Source organism: Clupea harengus, unplaced genomic scaffold (genome assembly GCF_900700415.2).
Source record: "Clupea harengus unplaced genomic scaffold, Ch_v2.0.2, whole genome shotgun sequence".
Classification (NCBI taxonomy): Eukaryota; Metazoa; Chordata; class Actinopteri; order Clupeiformes; family Clupeidae; genus Clupea; species Clupea harengus.
In genome coordinates this window covers 1-17215 of record NW_024880554.1, presented here as the reverse complement: position 1 = coordinate 17215, position 17215 = coordinate 1, and the positions used below count along the sequence as shown (strand labels likewise).

Here is a 17215-nt window from a genome sequence, read left to right as displayed (position 1 = left end):
TGACGTTCACTGCCTCAATTTCTAGTACGATGAGATAGAAATGCTGTGTTGAGGACCAGGATAGAGAACCCTGTCCAAAAGATCCAACACCAATGGGGGAACATGGAGAACATCATGTCACACTGTTTTTTTATAATTACAATCAGGAATGAATAATGATGCAAGCATGTATTTATTATGACCACCGCTGCAGTTGTTATTTTTATCCCCCTTATTTATTTATTTATTTAACTAGTAATCCTACATTTTAAACATACATGCATATTTCACACATTTTCAAATAAATGGGAAGTACATTCATACAAAGAAGCTCATATTGTTTCTTTACGTATACATGCAAATTTCACAAATGCTCAAATTTAACACAATAATATATCGGTTATAAAGTGCCTCATATTCACCACACAGGCCACAAAATCACAGAACGTAACTAAAAGGTTCTGCTTCACACTCTATCAGTATGCAATTGCCACATCCAAACTATAGTTCCTTAAACATTTTTCAATATCCATCTAAGGAAATTGCATTTAAATATTAAATATCAGACTGAATATGTTGTTGATCCTATAATTATGCAGAATATATCTGAAAAAACATAATGACACACCCATATTAACAAATAGTAAATTAAATGAATATGCTTGAAATAACGTTGTGATATGTTAAGCAAGCAAGCCTGCCTTGTTTGTTTGGATGTGAAAGGTCAGGCTGGGTCAGTGGCAAGGCATGCAGGGGCAGGAACAAGACACACAGACCCAGCTACTGTCTCATGAATCCAGAATGATGGGCTATACAAGTGTCTTTCATTTTGTCCATTAATGTGCTATTTATGGCAATCCAAATACATCAATATAGCTTATTGCATAATGTTTTCATGTGGTGTGACTCCTGTTGGCAATCTGCAGGTATTAAATATGTCAAGCACAGGGTGGTTGGAATAGCTTCTTGCTTTCTTGTCCGGGGGCCCTTGATTTCATAATCCATCCATGCCCATTGTCTCACTTTATGTGACGGTCATATTACAGACTGCTATGCGGCGCGTCTAATTTAAATGGATGTGCCGTCTTCGGTAAGCTCTACGCTGACAGCCAGCTAAACTCTTCCTACAAATCACGACTCTGAAGATATACGTAGTCCACAGGTTTAATGATAGTAGATAGGAAGTGTAAAACTGAAATTTACAAAAGACATAGACAAATCAATTCTAGCATAAACATATAGTCATTGCATACAGTTACGATAGGCTAAATAAACATATATTGTATCTCACAAAATTCACAACAAAGGATAAACATACCCAGTGCCGCCGCTCCCATAACGCGCACTACGCGCTGTGCGTAGGGCACCAAGTCCTGAGGGGGCACCAAAAAAATAGGCAACTGAAAAATCATCATAGTTATAATAATTATAATGCCGATATTATTTCAGTATATAAATATTAGGCACATTTTAGGCATGTATATTACAAAACAGGCAGAACAAGAGATATATTTAGAGATATATTTAATTGCTCGAACTTTGACAGTAGGCTAGGTGAACTTTTCGAAAATGGCCTCAAAAAGACAACAGGAGTCAAGGGCAGAAAAAAGAAATAGAAAGAAACTGCGAGACGATGACTGTGCATCACTTGCAGGCAAGTCCATGTTTAATCATTATTAAATACGGGAAATGTGCTGCTAATTTAATGGTATGCATACACCTCGAACTAGCTGACGTGATTGCTAATGTTAGCACACTCAAATATGTTATAACTTAGATGCAAGTAGGTTTGTCAACAGTCCAGAATTGTCTGGGACATCCCGAATTTTGGGTGATTTTGAGCTCCAGTCCCGTATTCCAATCACAGCCTTTTTTTATTTGCATCCGTGAAAAGAGAAAAATATAACAGTTAAGTGTAATCTGTCCCCTGGAGACAAGCTCCTCTCAACTGCATTTGACTCGCCAACACGAACAGGTGAAACGAGAGATCATCATGCCTCGACTGGAGGACAGACTGCCCCAACTTAAATAGAGTATCTTAAATCACGATTAAATTGGAAGCTTGCACATTGACTACTGGTTGTTTTCATATTTCATATCAGCATTCTTTACACATGATGAACTGGTGTTAATATATGTGAATATGAACTCGTTCATACGAAGTGTAACAGGCACCCATTATAATTGTAGAAGTTAAATCGAGGAGACTATAACATTAGCTAGATAGCTATCATTTCATGCAAACAGAAATCTTCCATTTAAATCGTTTAAGATTATTAAAAGGTTCCTTAGCTAGCTAGCTAGCATAGCACCTAGATAACCATAGCAACCAGGAATCAAACTTTAGCTGCAAAGTTATGGATCTGTATTGACAAGAGGTAAATAGCCCCCCCCCCCCCTTGACCCATCTAAAACAATGTTAAAACTGTGGCCAGGCAGTGAACTGCAACCAGTCTGAGTTACATAGGACGTTGAGACAGAGGCCCTGTTCGAGATGGGTTAAAATGCTGTTTAACGAATTAAGTTCTGACTGATTCTGACCGGAGCGCGGGCCGAAAAAAATAGAGCGCGGCGCCCCAATTGGGCAGCCTTGGTCTAATGGTATTTCAAGAAAACATGAAACAACATGAAATTTGAGAGAATCTTGATATAATTATCTTGATTATTACTATGAACAATACATCCAAGCCAGTTCAGTAGTGGTTTGCCAAAATTACACTGAAATGAATACGTTTATGGTATAGCTAATGAAACCTTGCGATTTCCATTATTGTTGGTCAGCTGTTGGCGAAATGTTAAACTGGCAGAAACAAAGGTTTTTTTTCTCGGGGGGGGGGCATCATAAAGGAGTTATGCTTAGGGCACCAAAATGGCTAGCAGCGGCACTGAACATACCAACGATGCCTTGTTAAGGTCCAGATGTATGCAGGTTAGCTGTAGATTTAAGCAATATAGTACGAGTGCGAGTGGGGTAGGTAAGGGATATTCCCACGGGTGGTGTTCGGCCATAGCCACGAGGCCGGAGGCCGAGTGGCGCAGGCAACAACACCCGTGGGAATATCCCTTACCTACCCCACTCGCACGAGTACTATATTGCTTTCATAAAACAATTTTATAGTCAACCAATTAACATTTAAACACGAAGTTATTGATTAAAAAATGTTTATTTCGCCATTGTTTCTCCGCAACAAAAACATAGTTCCATTGTCAACGTCTTTTGGAATTATAAGAACTTTGAATTAACGGTTATCGCTTTCATCGCGGAGTGATTTATTATTAGCTGTGAAAAGTCCGAGTTGGGATGTCCTGGGATATTCCAACTCATGGAACGTCTCTCGTCCAATCAGAAACAGCTAAATAATTAAATAGAACCCAATTGTTTTATAAAACACGAACATTAAATAATACGCTTGAATTGGCTGAACTGATTAGTTCGTTTGTCTTATTTATAGTTATATACGGGTCACGCGAATTGACAGTTAAGGCTTAGTTTGTAAAATGACAACTTGAAATAAAAACACTTATTGAAATGCACGAATCATAACGGAAACACAATAGAATGTTAAACTGACATTGTGACAAAACATCTATTCTCCCACCTCCCAACCAGACACATCGTAACAAAACAATGGATATTGAGTAGTTGGGTCACCTTTCTTTTAGACTCCATCCGCTCGGATCCACTTTGGCGAAGGTAGACAGAAGTTCAGAACGCGCGGGTGAAGTAACAATATTTATTTTACTTGTAACGTAGGTTTCACATCACGACCACGGTCAAAAAACTGTGTCCTTCTACTCCCACCAACTGATTCAAACCCACCACCTGTAACCTGTACGTAAAGGTTAATCACCAAAAAAGGCGGAGTTAAGACACCCAATCCGTGCCCAACACCAAGCACCCCGTGACACAGGCTACACCAAATATCACAGTAGAGCCTAGATCACAATACTAACAATATTAAAAATACCAAAAATTACCAAACAACATATATATCACAAATAAATCACAAACAGCAGAAATGGCTCCAACACCATTGGATAGTTGCTCATTGGATGTGTTTGAAAATATATACGTCCACACACAGCTGTGAAATATACTGTATGTATAGAATATCTGTGCCTAATTGTAAGAAATATATTAACTTCCAAGAGGTGTCACAAAACAAGCAATGTAAATATGGGGAAACGTTTGAATGAGAGCAGCATGTTTATAAACTCATATTAGGTCAAATTAAACTGTGTTATTCTGTCTGTGCTGAAGTAATGGCTGAAATGGACCTCATCTCTGTATGTATTTTTTTTTATGTATATCCTTTCGTAGCACATATGTATTTGATTCCTGGTTCTCCAGACATCCCTTAATTTCCACTGAAAGTTCAAGCTGAAAAAACACAAGAGGGGGGAATATTGTGTCTGTGTAGGTCTGATGTTCCATCTCTTCCACCACTGGGAGGCTGTCTGGGTGTTGTGAGGTCTTCTGCCATGCATCTGCCAACCAGCAAAGGGGAGGAGCTCATGCAAAAATGCTACACATTCATAAACTCTGTTACCCTGCAACACTGCAGTTCATCCATGATTTACTTCTCTCAGTGGAATATGAGTATCTTCACTGTTGTAATCTTAACAGCTATGGCTGTGAGTTTCACAGGTAATATATAATGCGTTGTGCTAGAAAGGATACTTTAAGAGAGACAGTAGATTGAAGTATTTTCCCTTCTTTTTAAATTGTGTGTTTACAGGTGGTCAGGTCGTGACCCTGACTGAATCTGAACCAGTAGTCATTAACCCTGGAGGTTCTCACAGACTGACCTGCACAGCCTCTGGGTTCACATTCAGCAGCTCCTGGATGGGTTGGGTCAGACAGGCTCCTGGGAAAGGGCTGGAATGGTTGTCAGCTATCTCAACTGGTGGTGGCACTACATATTATTCAAGCTCTGCACAGGGAAGATTCAGCATCTCCAGAGACAACAACAAGAATCAACTTTATCTGCAGATGGGCAGTCTGAAGACTGAGGACACAGCTGTTTATTACTGTGCTCGAGAGTCACAGTGGTGTGAAAGTCTGCAGCACAGTACTAAAAGCATGTGTGTGTCAACTATCACATATGAAAATACTACTCCCGAACTGTTCGGAAGGTTTGCCATCTCCGGAGACAACAGCATCAATCAACTCAATCTGCAGATGGACAGTCTAAAAGCACTCTTGTGTTTTACTGCTCATGTGATTCAAGCTACAAGTGCTCTGAAAGTGCAGAGGCTGTGGTGGTAGAAGGGAGAGATTATTGGTAAATTGGTCACACCTGCCTATGTGTGTCCAGTATACAGGGAGCTACCCATAACCCCCTCCCCAGCTCTTTCTCACATTTATTTGGGTCACACACATACACGCATCTTTACACACATACATACACACCACTACTCTGTGTCCTGTTTCCTCTGATACATGGCCAATATGGACATCCCTAGACATTATTTCTTGGTTTTCCATGTTTTTGTGTCTTGTTTGTCTATTTAATGAATTATGTTATTTATTTAAAGTCCAAACTTGTGTCAGCGTCCTTTTATATGTTGCGCTCTCGCGGATCAGGCCGTAACAGAAGTTTTCTTAGAGAGTCACTGAGGCAGTACCTCCATTACACAATGAATACCTCCAGCTTTGAGACTGAGCTTTTGAACTGAAAAATGAAAGCTAAATGCCTAAGCTGTGTTAAAGTGGGTGAATGTTTTCTTATCAATTTACCAAAATTGAGACAATGAGACAGTAGTTCATTTTTTAAAGCAGCAGTAAGGAGTTTTGCTCTAAAACTAGCATTCTAACTACTTAGAAAGCATGAAAAAATCTTTCAATCACCATAAACAGTCCAGTTCGCACTGGTAAAAGCTTGGTAACATACAAACTGGTAACTTTTAGCAATATAGTTGGCAATGTGCTGTGAAAGCTTTTTTTTACATTTTTGAGGAGGGTTCTGTCCATATCCTGGATGGCCGGTGTGTAAATAGTGTAACACGATGGACTCCATATTCCTTTCCAATCCAACGACAAACTGTGCCGTCATCGCCGGTATCTGATGGTCTCCTCAGTGAGTACTGCACCAAACGTCACAACAAGAATTATTTCAGCCACCAGAGGGCAGCCGTTGCAAACTAACCCTCCCCTTCAACTCATTATAAGACATTGTTGTGCTTGTTATGTGTAAAGTTTGTGCAGAATAAAAATGTATGTGAATTGTTGGAGATGAAATATATTAATTCCCCAGGTGTCAAAAAACAGACATTTTATTATATTTGTGAGTTAATACAGTATTTTTATATACAGGAAAGAAGTTCAATTTTTCTTACGGCAAAGAAGTTTTCCTTTCAACATGAGTAACCATTAAATTGCTCAGTGTTAAAATCACCTTCTATATCTAAAGTGTATTTCCTCACTGTTGTGGCATTCTCAATCAGAGAATAAAACGCAGATTTATATTTTTCTACATCTCAGACATGCTATTGATCAAGCACAATGTTTGACACCACGATGATTACATTTGTGACTGAGATCATTCTCATAATTCTCTGTCTGAAAGGTGAGTATGGATGAATGACTCATGATGCCAACCTCTCACAAACTGACCTGCATGTACACTTGGTTTGGTGGCCATTGTTACATTGCTTAAATCAGACAAGCCTCTGGAAAAGGCTTGGAATGGGCTGCATACATGCAGATGACCTCTATGCAGTACTCAGATGCATACATATGACCTCTAAGCACTACTCAGATGCATACAGATGACCTCTATGCAGTACTTAAATGCATACAGATGACCTCTATGCAGTACTCAGATGCATACAGATGACTTCTATGCAGTACTCAGAGGCATACAGATGACCTCTAAGCACTACTCAGATGCTGATAAAGGAGGGTTCACCATCTCTAGAGACAACAGCAAGAGTCAGATGTATCTGCAGAGTATTACTGTACCAGAGAGTCACAGCGACAAAAAAGTCTACTTTGCTGAACCAAACCTCAGCAGTCACACAGGCACCATGATACCACAAAATGAGCAGTGAGACATAGATTTAGCTAGTACTCAAATACCAGATTGATACATGATTATACGTTAGTTGACATGCCAGTCAGAGAACATTAATCCATATCTACAGATACCTGTCCCATCATTAATCCATATCTACAGATACCTGTCCCATCATTAACCATGGTCCAAACTGTGCATACAACACGTGCATGTGCAGATATGACACCACCTGTGTGACACTACAGAATGACACAACTATCAAACATCGCCAACATTGTGTTTTCCTGCTAAGGTTAATACAGAATCATATAATAACACTCACAATATATAGACAGTAGAAAACAAATGGTCTGTTGATAACTAGAATTCCTCCTCAATAACATCCTCTTCAATAGTTTATGAAGCTGTAAAGTTGTACTACAAAGAGACTGTATTAGTCAGGGGTATCTACTTAGAGTCCTTTGAAATATAACAGTCAAAAATGAGCTTTTCATGCATTTTTTGTTGTGTTTGTCATCTCAAATGATAGCACAATCTCCATTTCAGTCGAGGGCACTTATACCCAAGACTTTCTGCTATTTGTTTATCTGACATCTGACAAGATGTCTCCTCCTACTCTTTCTGTTGAATCCTAATTAGCCATCCCAAGTGGGGAGAGTTCACGCACAAATCAAGAGTGTGGATATATAGTCCATGGGGCACAGGCACTGCATACGAGAAAGACAACAACTGTGAAACATGAACATGTTAACTGTGTTTGTCCTTATAGCAATATCTGTTGCAGGTAAGAACCACTCATTTTTATTTCTTTATTTTCTTAAATTGTAGACCATTTTCGAGCTAATCTGATTGATTTTGTCTTTGTCTACAGATTCCAGTGGTCAGACTCTGACTGAATCTGAGCCTGTAGTTCTTAAACCCGGAGACCCTCACAAACTGACCTGCACGTACTCTGGCTTTAGCAGTGATCCTTGGATAGCTTGGATCAGACAAGGTCCAGGAAAAGGGCTGGAGTGGCTGGCTCTAATTCATCCCACCACAAGTAGTACTACATACTACGCTCAGTCCATTCAGGGAAGGTTCACAATTTCAAGAGACAACAGCAAGAAGCAGAGTTACCTACAGATGAACAGCCTGAAAACCGAAGACTCTGCTGTGTACTACTGTGCTCGATAGCCACAGTGAGAGATGAAGCTTAAGTGCAGCACAAAAACACATGCCATGTTTACGGATCAGGGGACAAAGTGTAACTGCAGTTCAGATAGGACCAAAAAATGACCTTTCCTTGCAAAAAATAACAAAAACAAAAATAAACCAATGATAAATGTTATCACAAGAACCAAATATCGCAAATACAAAGTAATGATTTGTTCACCTAAGTATTTATTTATTCATAAATTATTGATTTATTTACCCACCAATCTTTTGTCTACTGTGACGATACACTTCAGCCTTTCATTGAAAAAACTCACACTCACATCATAACTATTGCATTGAAACATGCCACATCCAGACATCAAACATCACAATAGCTGACTTTCAATGGCACAATAGTGTGACATTAATGTGACATTGCTTACTGAGCCCAAGTAGACAAAATTAGCGTCTTTATCCCTTTCATGCCACTTGCATCCCTTTGTCTGAGTGTTTCAGCGGTGCCGTTAAAATAAGCTGTGGTGCTCGTGAAGTGGTGGACTGACGAAAAGAAAATATATCTGCAGTTCAGTACATTACTGGTAACAACAACAAGGCTGACTGCAGTCAGTTTTTATTGCACGAACAACTCACAGCAACACACACGTGTTATACTGTACTGTACAGTTACAGCCAAAAATCAGACCCCTATTGCCTTCATCAACATGTTGAGACATTATAACGCCCCAGATCCCCTTGTGATGACATCATCGTTTGAGTTCTGCATAGTCATAATCATCTCAGTTTGAATTTGCAACTCAGATTCAGTTATTTTTCCCATCTGCCATTGGATGATCTTGTCTGATCCCATTCCCTGTGTATAAAGCACTGATGAAACAGTCCACATAAAGGAGCAGCGTCCCCTTCATCTGCCTCAGTTGAGCTGTAACAGCTTGACATCAGCACACATTATGGTTCCCACCAGTGTCTTACTGTTGCTGACAGCTGCATCCTGTGAGTCTCTCTGGAGGGTAGACTAGCGAAAACAATACAGCCATCGGTCTACCATTACTAATCTTTTTGTTATGAATGCATGCAACTAATAACTTGATTGTTTTTTGTTTGTTTGTTTGTTTAGATGTTCAGTCGGATGTTGAGCTCACTCAGCCCAGCTCCATAGTAATTAAGCCCGGGGACCCTCTCACTATCCCCTGTAAGGTGTCTGGATATTCTCTCACTGAATGCTGTGACTACGCAACAGCATGGGTTCGACACCCTGCAGGGAAAACACTGGAGTGGATAACACACATATGGGGGGATGGAGATATTCGCAAGGCAGATTCCCTGAAGAGCAAGTTCAGCATCTCTAAAGATCCCTCCAGCAGCACAGTGACTCTGAAAGGGCAGAACCTGCAGACTGAGGACTCAGCTGTCTATTACTGTGCCAGGCGACCACTGTGATACCAACCAGTAGAGGACCTGTGCAAAAACTTGACTGCCACAATATAAACCATATAAATGCTTGAGTAGAATTAATTAACCATGTTTAAGCACAGTTTAGACAATTACACAGCATATTACATTTCTATGTGAAATAGCATTAAAATAAAGTGACGGTGAAATTAATATTCAGAAAGTGTGAAATGGGTGGACTCCATGTACCTATCCTGAAGCCTGAACTGTGCTGACATCACTAGGCTCGCTTGCCCCCTCTTGGCCAATCAACGCTGCAGTACTTATTTCAGCTGGTAGGGGGCAGCCTATGAAAACTCTCATTCACCTTTTTAACTCATCAGAACACACTGCTGTGAAGTCTGAGCTACTGTCTCTGTAACACTCCACTGTCAAACGTTCAGTGACGGCTGAGTGGAAAACAAATGCTGCTCTCTGAAATAGAGAAGGTGTCACTACCACTGGTGATCTATTGCAGGCTATCAACCTTCTTTAACCACCAGAGTACAGCCAGCAAGAAGAAAAAAGTTGGAATTATTAAAATGGTCATTCCCTATTGTCCTTTTTCAATCTAGAGAAGGTTTAATTAGGCACGAGTTTCTACATGAAAGGCATTTAATTAATCCTTTTTTTTCAGACAATAGATGATAGATATTAACTTTTATCAACTATTACCGCTTCATTTTAATATATTTTAACAGCTAGCGAGAGCAACTGAATTCACATATCAGTTGAAATGTTTGTAAGCTCAGCCAAGAGAATGGTTTAAAGCAAAATAAAACGGCCATTTAATCAAATAAGAGAATAAGAAACTTTGTGAGATCAACGCCATCTAAATATGGAGAGCCTCTATTCCCCTTTATGAAAGTTAAGAGGGCTGTCTATGCAAAGTCATCCTTCACTTCACTCCTTTATAACTGCCCTTGCTCTATTCTCATTCCCCATTCCCTTTGATTGTCTTGCAGGAACAGCTACAGTATACATTTAGATAGAAGAATGAACAGAAAAACATTTTACCATTTCATTTTCATACTTTTATTTGGACAAGGTAATGTGGATGTAAGACTACACAAAACTGTTCAGTGTATAATATTGTAACATTTCCCTCTGGCACTGCATACAAAGTAACCACTGTTTAACATATTATGTTCCAGGTATTATCTGTGATGAGATCAGACTAGATCAGTCTCCTGCTCAAGTGAAGACACCAGGAGGGACAGTTAAGATCTCCTTTAAAACATCTGCATTTGTCATGACAAAATTCTACATGCACTGGATCAGACAGAAACCAAGAGAGGCTTTGGAGTGGGTCAGAAGAATGGACTCCGGAAAAAATGCTGCTATTTATGCAGAGTCTCTGAAAGGCCAGTTCACCCTGACTGAAGACGTCCCCCCCAGCATGCAGTACTTAGAGGCCAAGAGTCTGAAAGCAGAGGACACTGCTGTTTACTACTGTGCACGGAGGCACAGTGACTCAAGCTGGTGAAGCAGCTGTACCAAAACAAAATGCCCCAACACTGGAAGCTTGTAGATAATGTGGCCTTACTCCTGCTATGTTTCTCCCTCTTCCTACCATGTTACCTTTTGTTTCCTTCTCTATAGACACATATATACTGTATATATATATATATATAGATATATATATATAGATAAATATATATAAATATATGCAAATCATCATTTTAATATCTGAATTTAGTTTCATTAGATGCCCAATGCAATGTTGAGCTCACTCACTCCATGATCATTATGCCTGGAGAGTCTCTCTCCTTCACCCTTTAAGGTGTCTGGGTATTAGTACGATGACTATGTGACTATGACTGTGATAGAGATAATTAACTTGTTCCCACAAGATAACTACTTGTGCGCAAAAGATACAGTATCACCTTTCAGGACTCTAGGGGCTTTGTACGGCTTCGTGTTTGAAATGTGAAAACATTTGTTCACACATGGATCTGAAGGTAACATTTTCCCAGGTTGAACCAGATGTTCTAAACTCTGAGGGCCCTAGTTTGATAGTGAAAACAGCTGGCAGAAACAGCAGCGCAGAAGCACTGTTCACAAAAAAAAGGACATGCAGCAGAGTGAGCGGTGACGGTGTGGTCAAAGGCACTACATGGCCAGAGCCAGGCCTAAGTTAATTAGCGACAGATTTGGTTAAAGCCGACCAATAGCATTGTCAAGCAATCCCTTTAAATGAGATTACAATGTTAGAAGCAACATCAACCTGGGTTATGGACAGTGTTCGCCAGGAATACACCTTAGTCCTTCTTCTGATGTCTGTTGACGTTATTTTTGTTGAGATCAATATAGTCCATCTCACATTAGATATACAAACGATATGGGATATCCCAGAGACAGGGAAAGAAACTGATGCGTAAAATGCTATAGCAACAGTGACCAGTAGCCTACATGAATGCGGAATGCATACGATATTGGAGGTCGCAAGCTGTGTTTGTGTTGATGAATTTGAAACCCTGGACCAATTTGAATGCAATCTCTTTCTGCCTTTTTGGAAAATGCTGGTGTAGTACATTTCTTCTCCTGCCTTAGTCTAATTAGACTACTATATGTGAATAGAAATAACAACAAATGTCATTATTGTGGATTTACATGTGAACTACTGACTTATTATTCATTTGAATATAACTATTTATCACCAGCATGAAAATAAATCTATATATTCACACGGAGGTATCCATAAATATCATAATCGTTATCACCACAACATGAAAAGCACACCAGACGTACATTCAGCCTAATGTGCCTTTAAACCCCTTTATAAGGCCTCAAGAGGGCGGTATATGCAAAGTAAGAAATGCAAGCCTATATCTAACCGCACATTTTCTAAAGCTCATTATGAACACCAGGTGTTGAAAGCCCTCACCACAACACTCACCACAATGGCAGAGAGGTCATTTTGCCATTTTCTTTTTATGCTGATGTGGCTACAGGGTAATTTATTTACTGTTTTTCTAACTATTTTATTTCATGCTAACTCTGTAATGCATTTTATTTGAACAGTCTGATATTAGTACTTAGTACAGTAATAGTAGTATTGTTGTTTGTGTTGTTTCATGTACAATCAGTAAACTAAAACAGTCTATGTGAAGTAATAGTTTGTATGTTGGTATCTCCTAGGAATTACAGGTGAAGAGAGAATGGATCAGTCCCCTGCTCAAGTGAAGACACCAGGAGGGACAGTTAAGATCTCCTGTAAAATATCTGGATTTGGCATGACAAGCTACTACATGAACTGGATCAGACAGCAACCAGGAGGGAACCTGGAGTGGATTGGAGAGATGAACTCTGGATCAGGAGCCGTTGATTATGCAGAGTCTCTGAAGGGCCAGTTCACCCTGACTGAAGACGTCCCCACCAGCATGCAGTACTTAGAGGCCAAGAGTCTGAAAGCAGAGGACACTGCTGTTTACTACTGTGCACGGAGGCACAGTGACTGAAGCTGGTGAAGCAGCTGCACAAGAACCATGTGCCTAAATTCTGGAGTACTTTAGAAAATATCCAGCAAGAACAAACACAAATGTCTACATGGTGATGAAGTTTAAAACAGTGCAGGAGGCAAGATACCCCCCCACCCTCCATCAAACTTCTCTGCATTGTTTTATCCATCTGACTCATTGCCCTCTCTTTACCCTAACCTTATTGCCAGTCATGCACTATACATACAGTGTATACATATACATTGACATTTGCATTGAGATTGATCTTAGAAGTTTACGCACGTAAATTAATTAGAGTAGATTAGATGTGTAAAAACTCAATGATAAGTGTATTTTACTTCAAGTGCTTAACTACTGAGGGTATCTATCTACTACAAACTTGCAAAAAGGGAACATGCCCTTTTCATGCATCAAGACATGCATAGACATGCAAAGCGATTACAAAAGGTATTAAAACATGAAAACTGTTAGGTAAAAAACCCACGTAACAGTGTCTGAATGTGAACACTCTGATACGATCTTGCCAGTGTCAAGGATGGTTAATTTGCTAAATAGAAGCCAAGGCCTATGGCCTATGGCCTATGGTGCCTCTAGTGGATGGCAATTACCAGCAGAGGTAAAATATGGATGAAACACACAGCATATTGTATTTCTGTGCTGTCCTGGTAACTCTAGGAGGCACCATAGTGATAAGAAAGGCAGGGTTCTCAGATAGGACAGGACAACAGATAGCTCAAAACAGGTAATCAACTGTAATAGAAAGTATTAGGCTCACTGTGTTGATTAAAACTATTAAAACTGTATAAGCCATTCAATTATTTTTAACTTGTTGATCAGTCAACACAGCCTGTTGAATACCATTGACGCATAAGGTTGAGGTCCTAAGTTGGCTCTGAAGCAATTTATTGTTTTAAACAAGGGTTTGTGGGACAAAACTGAAAAAAAGAACCCAAAAGCCTGTTATTGGACCCGCACGGTCAAAAGCACGTGCCCCTTTCAACCACGCCCAGGTACCATATCACTGTCTCTTACAGCCTCCCAATTAGGCTTCCCTTCAGTCTCCCAATCCGCCTCTAGAGGGGGTGGACACTCACAAACACACAAACTCAACAAACAAAACTAATAGAGAAGAAAGGAAATGTAACTTAATCAGTGGCGATTTTAGCCTGAAATTTCTGGTGGGGCAATTTTGTATGACTTCATGTCACCGTCAAAAAACTAGAGGTAGCTGATTATGATAAGCAGCAGACCAGCAAGATATGTTATGGGCTGCATTTTGAGTGCCAGCAGGGAGCAGAAATCCTATTTCAAATACATTTTACATGCTTCAGCGCTCAGCGCAACACAAAGATGTTGCCTATACAGCATTAAAGTAAAATGATTGCAACAAAGTAAAAAGATTAGACAGACACATAGCTCAAGTAACTTGACTAATTTATTAAGCTTGTGGCACACGTGTAATATACAATATGAAGCGAAAGGCACAACTTAAACAAATAACAGCAACAAAACATGCTGCTAAATGAACAAAACTTTGTAAAAAGACGATGTCCTTGCAGATTGCATTGATACATCCATCAGCTCCACAAAAAAAAAGGTTTGACTCACCAATGCAGATCACTTAAATAGGAAGTTGGCGCGGTGGTTCTTTGCTTGAGCAAACCTCTCGATGACTTTGCTGTTAAAATCCACCAGTCCATCAACAAACGGGTTTTCAATGGAAAGCATGGAGAGGGCGTTCAGTCTCTGCTGTCCCATCGTGTTTCTTGTGAATGTCTTAATCCTTTTGTGTGGCGCCAAACGTTTACTTTCTAATTTATCTTCCAACGACAATGTACTAAATTGCACCCTCAACAACTAGTCTACATTATTCATTGTAGGCTGAATTAAAACACTTCCAAAATACTCGAAAACTAGCGATAACTAACTAGCAGTAACGTTACTGGCATTGATCTGTCTGATTTTGATCTGACTGTATGTTTTTTTTTCTTCTTAGTCACGGGGTACAGGTCTCGCGGTTTTCGCATTATTCCAGTCTAGTTGCCAGGCAGATTTCGTGGGGCACATTTGAAAGTGCCCCACCGCTCAATGTTAACTTTGGCCTGTGTGGTTCACGCTCATTGGTGTTTCCATGGTAACGGTGGGGCAGCGTGGGTCGTTGCCCCACCGGAAAGGGAGGGACAGCGGAGAGCAGCATTTCACAGAGCAAGCAAACAGACAGAAAAACACACGAATCAAATTACTCCAAAACAAGACTATAACGCTTGTGAGTCAAGTTTATTCACACACATATTCACGCTACTTTGCATAAATATACATATATATATATATATATATATTGCCACGAAGTACGAATGTATTGAGCTTTCTGCACAACAGAGTCATCTGGATCTGGTGGGGCAGTGCCCCACCTGCCCCTAATGTAGAAACGCCACTGCACTTAATATTAAATAGCCTACATGTTTGGCTTCTACAACTGTGTTGATTAAGAGGAGGGGTTATGCAAAGTCCTCCCTCAGTCCAGGCCTTTGCTAACACATATTTTGCTGTCTTCTTTTGAACGGTGCATTTGTGACTTTCAAGTTGCGTATAGAGCATCTCATATGCAATGGATTTTAGAACAGTCTGGGGTTCTATGGTCCTCTCCCTCATGGCCATAGTAGGTGTTTGCTCACTCTTACCACTCTGTGCTTTCTCTCTGAGGTGAGGAGGTAAAGTATGATGAACACAACCATGAAGCATTTCATCTCCCTGTTCATCCATGAGCTGAAGGTGTTCATTCATGTGAAGATGTACTGCAGGCAGACATTAAGTCTGTTACCATGTAGACCTCTGAGCAATGTTGTTTCTGATGAAAGCACTTACACAGGGAACCAATATCACTGAGAGCATCAAAACTGACCCAAGCTCAAACATTCTGTCTGTGCGAGAAGCTGCACACTATAGACTTCTTTACCATCATCAAAATATGCCTCAAAATGTGACAGTAAACTAATTCAGTTTGAATTCTTTATATGGTGATGTTAAGTGTTATGTGGGCTACAAATCGCTTTCTTTCTCTGCATGAGGACCCCATAAGGAGAATATCCCTCAGTTTGAGGTTAACACAGGCCAGTTGGCAGCTGCATCCTATATGTGTGTGTGTGTGTGTGTGTGTGTGTGTGTGTGTGTGTGTGTGTGTGTGTGTGTGTCTGTGTGTCTGTGTGTGTCTGTGTGTGTCTGTGTGTGTCTGTGTGTAGGCTGTTGGAATAACTGAACATCAAAATGGACGATGGTGGGGAGGGTGACATAGGTGTGTTCCAGCCCTCTACACAGTTCTTATTCTAGCATGTCATCGATACACACCTTTCCTTTTCCGCCATCATGCCATGCAAAACCAACAATCTCCTTTACATATATACATCTCTCAAACTAACCAGATCAAAAGGGAAGTAACATATCAACAGCTGAACATGAACATCATAACAGGAATCCTGCTACTGCAGATGCTGACTGGTGAGTACTCCCAAGGTGTCACTAATATGAAATATGTCTATGAATCTATATGGTTCTCTGTCCAAATAGTGGACGAGAATATAGTGTGAATAATCTGTGAAATATCTATTTTAATGATCTTAGTATTTTTTTTCTTAATTTTCCAGGATTGCAAAGTCAGATATTGTCTGAGTCTGAACCAGCTGTAGTGAAACCTGGTCAATCTCATAAACTGACCTGCACTGCTTCTGGGCTGGACTTTGATAGCTACTGGATGGCTTGGATCAGGCAGGCTCCTGGGAAAGGATTGGAGTTTGTCGCAATCATTGAGTATGACAGTGATCGCAAATTTTACTCAAACGCTGTTCAAGGAAGATTCACTGTCTCCAGAGACAACAATGTGGACCAGGTGTATCTGCAGATGAACAGTCTGAAGACTGAGGACACAGCTGTGTATTACTGTGCTAGAAGAGACACAGTGATAGAAGAGTCTGGAGAGATGGACAAAAACTCACAGTGAAAAGAGGGGCACTGATCTGTGACTGTCTGTTCAAAAATACAGTTTTACAGTCTTATGCCTTGCTTGCAGTCACAAAAGAGGCTGCATTGCACACTGTAAAAGGTAACACGACTACTAACTTAAATCGTTTTAGTATTATTTACTTGTGTAATGCTATCCCAGTGATTTAGCTCAAA

The 17215-nt window shown here is 40.1% G+C and overlaps 3 gene segments (V, D, J or C); all 3 read left to right on the top strand.

Moving 5' to 3' along the window:
- Nucleotides 1-4608: 4608 nt before the first annotated feature.
- LOC122132377 lies at nucleotides 4609-8174 on the top strand. The segment is given in 4 exon segments: nucleotides 4609-4627; nucleotides 4719-5051; nucleotides 7768-7782; nucleotides 7870-8174. Coding segments are annotated over 4 exon segments (672 nt in total).
- A 2728-nt stretch (nucleotides 8175-10902) lies between these two features.
- LOC122132376 lies at nucleotides 10903-13045 on the top strand. The segment is given in 2 exon segments: nucleotides 10903-11053; nucleotides 12726-13045. Coding segments are annotated over 2 exon segments (471 nt in total).
- Nucleotides 13046-16373: 3328 nt separating this feature from the next.
- On the top strand, nucleotides 16374-17039 carry LOC122132375. The segment is given in 2 exon segments: nucleotides 16374-16540; nucleotides 16687-17039. Coding segments are annotated over 2 exon segments (480 nt in total).
- Nucleotides 17040-17215: the final 176 nt, after the last annotated feature.